Here is a 6,320-nt window from a genome sequence, read left to right on the forward strand (position 1 = left end):
ACACACACACACACACACACACACACACACACACACACACCCCACCTCCACTAGCACAGCTCTGGACCTGGGGGTGTTCCTCTTGAAATAGCTCCTCAAAGACTGGAAAGTGCCGGCCCCAGGCCACCATAGACACTGCCCGTGCCAGCCCCACTGTGTTTACAGAGGCTCTCCATGTTGGAGTGTCCTCCATCTCTACTTCTCCCTGTCCAGGGCTGCACAGACGTGTGGTGAACTGCCAAGAGTCCATATGGACCAGGATGGAGTTCCTAGGTCCGTAAGCACTTCTCGAGACCCCTCCCCTGATCCTTACCTGCTGCAAAACTCTGGAGAGCGGGCCCTGTACCTGCAATGGGCAGTATCGTAGAGCACGCCCTTGATGTGGGGGTTGCAGGTGAGCCAACGCTGAGGCTATGAGCACAGGAAAGCTGGTCCTGCCTCTAGTCTGCCGGGCAGTGGCTGGGATGAGGGAAGAGATGCTGTGGTGGTATGAATACATCTGGCCCCCCGAGATTCATGCGTATCAATGCTTGGCCCACAGGAAGTGGCACTATTAGGAGGTGTGGCCTTTTTTGGAGTAGAGTAAATGTGCCACTGCGTAGATGGGCTTTGAGGTCTCCTAGTGCTGCTCAAGCTCCACCCAGTACAGAAGAGCCCCCCCCCCCCCCCCGCTGCCGGAGGAACAGACTTCTTCTGCAGCCCTTGGATCAAGATGTAGAATTCTTGGCTCCTCCAGAACCATGTCTGCTTGCATGCTGCCATGCTTCCTCCCATGATAATGAACTGAACTTCTGAACCTGTAAGCCAGCCCCAAGTAAATGTTTTCTAAGAGTTGCCTTGGCCACGTTGTCCCTTCACAGCAATGAAACCCTAACTAAGACAGATGCCCTCCTTCCATCCCTTGTCCCTTGCCACCTATGGCAGGCAGGAGAGCTGGTCTCAGGGTCATGAAAGTAAAAGAACTGGCCTTGTCGCTCACAGGCTGTAACACTCAGGAGAGTGAGCCCTGCACCTTGCCTGGGCAGCACCTTAGAGCTGGCTCTAGGTTACAGGGGTTGCAGGTGAGCCAGTGCCTGAGAGCGGAAGAGCTAGCCACGCCCCTCACCTGCTCCACTCTAGGAGAGCCAGTCCTACATCAATCCTGGGCAGCACAGCAGAGCCATAGCTGAAGGCATGAGAGCCCTCCTCCTTGCTGGCTGCTCTGTTGGATGGGTCAGGCAGGGCAGGACAAAAGGGCTCACCTCCGTGGTGTGGGTAGAGTGGGCTGACCAGCTCGGGCACCTCTCAGGTTCAGATCCAGGGCTTTGAATTTGGCCCACCTTAACATCTACCCCACCAATGAACTGCTGTGTGTGATGGAGCCGGTCCCACAGATCAAAACTATACAGGATCTCCATGACAGAGGGCAACAATGGTGCATCTGAGGGGAGTCCCAGTGTGGTTCCAGTATGGATGGTGTAGCAGATGCCAGAGGCCCTCCCTGTACCTGACAGACTCATTGCAATGAACGTTTACAGGCAAAGTCAATGTGGACATAAGGATACACTGTGGGACTCACTACAGCTTCCACAACGAGATTGTTTGCCTTTTTTTTTTTTCACTGTTGGGGGGCGGTGGTTGAAAGGGTAGAGGGCAGGTACAGGGGAGAGATGAGTGGGATTGGCGTGCATGATGAGAAATTCACAAAGAACCAATAAAAGGGGAGGAGGAATGAGAAAGGGGAAGGGCTCTCCTCCCTTGAGCAGTTGGAACCCCATATCTTCAACCTGAATAAGGACACTGAGCCCTTGGTGCAGTCTAGAGGACAGAAGACCAGGGAACCCAGGGACAGTGTGCTAGGTGAAGAAAGAGTACCAGCAAGTGTAAGAGGCAAGCAACGCAGGACACCGGGCCTCAGAGGCCTGCACACCTCTGCCCAGGGTGAGGAGACCGCGTGAAGCTCAGCCTGGCCCCACCCTCCCTGGCTGTCCCTCCTTCAGGGACTCTGCCCCTTTGCTTCTTAATACACCTTTTTGTTGTTGTTGTTTGTTTTCGGGACAGGGTTTCTCTGTGTAGCCCTGGCTGTCCTGGAACTCACTTTGTAGACCAGGCTGGCCTCAAACTCAGAAATCCGCCTGTCTCTGTCTCCCAAGTGCTGGGATTAAAGGCGTGCGCCACCACGCCCAGCTCCTTAGTACAGTCTTACTTCAGTGACCTTGCTACCTCAATCCTGGCCCCCTAAGCTAGAGAGCAATGGTTAAGAGCATGAAGCACCAGACCAGTACATTCTGGATAGAACAAGAATGCCTACACAGTGTGGGTGAAACACTGTTTATCAACCAACAGGGGCTCAAACACTCAGCAACTGCCCTTGCCGACGGACTTTGATCTCCTATGCTGTATAATAACAATCAATTTCTCTATTTGTCTGGCAAGCAAGCCTGATTCAGGACAGCCCTCGATTGTCCTTAGATGCAGTTCCAGCCACTTGTCTTCCTTCCAGGTCCTTCTTTCAGGTCCATGGTAGCCAGCGGCTACACCCTAACATCTCCCAGGAATCAGTATGGTGGCTGGACATGAGCAGAAGGGGAACAGGGACCTGCCACCTTGCTCAGTGACCAGCCAAAAAAGTACATTGCAAGAGGCCACCACCTGGCTGCCCAGGCCAGCCCAATCTTCCTGCTGGACCGGCCAGGCAAGGAAGCTTCAGTCAGCTGACATTGCCTATGGCCCCCATTCTAATGCCCACGACAGCCTGGTTCCCTCCAAGGGCAACCAGTCACAAGCAGGAAGCACCACCTTCTAGAAATGATCAGAGACAGCCTCACTCATCACACACCTCACAGGAGATAGGATCTGGGAAGGCAAGGTTACAGCCCTTCTAACAGGTTGCTTCCAAAGCCTAACTCAGCAAACTATGCAGTCTTTTAGGAATAGAAGCATGCGGGAGGTGCAGAGTGGTTCCAACCCCATCTCTGCGGATGACAGACCACCCTAAGAGTGGTCGGACCCAAGCGTGGGCCCAGCCTCCTCCTTGATCCAAGTTCATAGGACCAAGGTAGAAGCAGAACGTGGATTTCAACAGAGCGCGAACAATCACTAGCCAATGTGTCTACCAAGCGGCTCTCCGCGCTCCCAAAGGGAAGGATTCTCCCAGCTCAGCATTTCAACGTTTCGGGAAGCCCCCGCCCACTGTTGGCCAGGCAGCCGGAAGCAACAGGGACCCTCAGGGGCTACCGTGTGCTCCACAGCCGGGCAGGGGGCTTCGTGCCACCTGCACCACCCCACTGTAAGCTCCCCAAGGTAGTCCACGCCCCCGGCCTGCGTGCGCCAGGATCTGCCCTCAGCGCGCCCAGCGCTCAATGGGGACCCAAAAGGATGGCCGCAGGGGGCCAAGGTCATTAGTCGGAAAAGGCCACGCAGCGAACCCGTAGACCCGCAAGCGAGCAGCCCGGCCGGGTTACATAAGCAGTGGAGCGCATACCTGCAGAGGGAACATGGCCGCTCTGTTACCCACGTAGCCGCGGACAACATGGCTCTGGATGGAGAGCACCCGGCATTCGCCCTCCATGCCGAGAAAGCTGTAGTGGCGCGTGGTCCAGGTGGTGTCACGGGCTGGAGTTGCTCAGGCCGCTCGCTGGGTCTCTGCTCTGAGCGCTTTAAGCACGCGCAGTCGCTAGGCTTGGACGCGCTCCCCGCCTCCTCTGACCTCAACGGGCCCGCGGCTAACCCGCGAGTCCCGCGCGGCGAGGGGCGGGCTGAAGGCGGTGCCTCACGCAGGCCCCGCCCCGCTGGGCAAAGAGACCTGTGGAATCCAGCACATGAGCTCCTTCCTCTGTGCTCCAGCACGTGGGCCCACATCCCCTTTTGCAGACCTGTCTCTGCGTCAGGGGGCTCGCCTGGATCACACTCCCCAGCCCGGCGCTGATCACTCCATGAGTGGCACACTCCGGAGCTGCTGTCCAAAGAGTTCCCACTGAGCTCTAGCCACGCGGCCTGCGTGGAATCCCAGACCCAGTAGGGTGCACAGGCATCTGATCTCAGGCTACCCTGAGTCAGGAGTCACGTGTCCCTTCTCAACATACTAGAGCTCTCTAGGCTCAAGTCCGCTCAGAGCCACTCATGGGGACAGATTTGAAGGGGTTGCACTGGTCTTCCCCTCTTCTACCCACCAAGTCCCCTCAGTCCTAGGGAAAGTGCACCTCTCTTCCTGTCCCATCTCCGGACCTACACTGGGCATTCCTGTGGTCGCAGGCACACCAGGGTCATAGATTAGTGGCACAACCAGCTTGTAAAGTTTTTGTTTTTTGTTTTTTGTTTTTTGTTTTTCGAGACAGGGCTTCTCTGTATAGCTCTGGCTGTCCTGGAACTCACTTTGTAGAACAGACTCAGAAATCCTCCTGCCTCTGCCTCCCGATTGCTGGTACTAAAGGCGTGCGCCACCAAGCCTGGCTGGTTTTGGTTTTTCGAGACAGGGATTCTCTGTATAGCCCTGGCTGACCTCGAACTCAGAAATCCGCCTGCCTCTGCCTCCCAAGTGCTGGGACTGAAGGCGTGCGCCACCACGCCCGGCTCGTAAAGTTTGTTTTATCTTGGTGAGAGAGAGTACTGGGGACCAGATCTGCTCTGAAGAGAAAGGAACGTTTCCATTGCTTGGGGAACAGATCAGAAAGAGGAAGTGGTATTGAGGCTCCGTTGGTGAGGTGCATATCAAGGCCCCAGCCCTAGAAGCAAGTTGTTAGGAATTCTTGACTAGAATCAACTAAATGGAAGTACATTGTAGGAATAATTAATTGCTTGCTGATAGTAACGTTTCCTGGATACTATGTATGTGCTAAACATTTCTTGTAAATGAATCTTGCTAGCCTGGAGCAATGGTGTACATATATAATCCCAGCTTTTCTGTGTTTGTATATGTGTATAGAAGACCTCTGGTGTTATACTGAGGGAGGGGCAATTCACTTTGAGCTTTTCTTTAGCTTTTCTGAGACAGGGTCTCATGATGTCTCCCTTCCTGACCCAGCTCACTATCTAAACCAAGCTGGCCTTGAACTCAGAGACCCACCTAACTTGAGTGCCAGGATTAAAGGTGTATACCACCACACCTGGAACTGCCTTGGATTTATTTTATGTATTCATTTATTTAGATACCCTACTAAGACCCGGAAGTTCTCTCTTAGTTTGTCTAGGCTTCCTGACTATGAAGCCCCAGGGATCCACCTGTTTCTATCCCTCAGTGCTGGGATTACAAATTTTGTTCTAACCAGGCAGTGGTGGCACATGCCTTTAGTCCCAGCATTTGGGAGGCAGGGGCAGGTAGATTTCTGAGTTCAAGGCCAGCCTGCTCTACAGAGTGAGTTCCAGGACAGCTAGGGCTATATAGACAAACCCTGTCTCAAAAAATAAGAACCCAACAAATAAATAAATAAATAAATAAATAAATAAATTCTGTTCTTTTGTTTGTTTAGGCAAGGACTCACTATGTAGTCCTGGCTAGTCTGGAACTTGCTATGTACTCTGGGTTGGTCTCAGAATTACAGAGATCTACCACTCTTCACCCCCTGAGTACTGGGATTAAAGGGGGTGTGCCACCGTGCCTGAGCAAAAAATAAAAAATAAAAAATAAAAATAAAAAAATTTTAATTTAGATTTGTATTTAATTCAAGTTGGAGTGGTGTGCACACATGCCACAGTGCACAAGCAGAGGTCAGAGGACAACTTGCAGGAGGAGTTGGTTCGATCCTTCCACAGTGTAGGTTCCAGGAATCCACAAATCCTGGTATCGTGTTAAGCACTCTCACCTGAATCAATTACTTGCTCCCCGGATTACACAATTTTTTTTTTTTTAAACCTTTGACATCTTAGTGATTCAGTTGTTTTTTGCTTGGCATACTGGGTCGAGGGAGGGTTAACAAGAAACTCTAAAGGACATCTCTTGAATGGTTGCCATTGTCACTGTTAATAAGAATAAATGTGACTCAGAGCTCATGTGTCCTTCTGTCCCCTAGCCCAGGGAACTTCGGGGCATCTATTCGCAGCTCTGGGATTCTGCAGGACACCTTCAGACAGGCAATGTGTGGAGCCCAGAGCTGAGCCTCAGTTCTCCTGCATAGGCTTCCCTCCTCTGTGGGTCATCTGAGGACTTGGATTTAGGGATTGAATGTGGACAGAGCTCCCTGGCACAAGACTCCCGCGAGCAAGTGGCCCTACTCAGGATTTCTGTCCCTTCCCCCCCCCCCCCATCTGCTCATTCAGCATGGAGTAGCCTCAGGCCTTTGCCACTCTGTGTTGAGCCTTCTGTAGGGTGACATGGACTGGAGTGTGGCCAGACTGCAGTGTGA

General features: G+C 52.9%; 1 protein-coding gene across 1 annotated transcript in view; it reads right to left on the bottom strand.

The window, feature by feature from the left end:
* Pdxk (pyridoxal kinase) overlaps positions 1-3,677 on the bottom strand; it is a 25,752-nt gene extending 22,075 nt beyond the window's left edge. The window contains exon 1 of the mRNA XM_021205444.2: positions 3,464-3,677. Coding sequence (XP_021061103.1) covers positions 3,464-3,550 — 87 coding nt within the window. The 5' untranslated portion in view covers positions 3,551-3,677. The remainder of the gene's footprint in view (positions 1-3,463) is intronic.
* Between the last annotated feature and the right edge of the window lie 2,643 nt (positions 3,678-6,320).

Source organism: Mus pahari, chromosome 9 (genome assembly GCF_900095145.1).
Source record: "Mus pahari chromosome 9, PAHARI_EIJ_v1.1, whole genome shotgun sequence".
Classification (NCBI taxonomy): domain Eukaryota; kingdom Metazoa; phylum Chordata; class Mammalia; order Rodentia; family Muridae; genus Mus; species Mus pahari.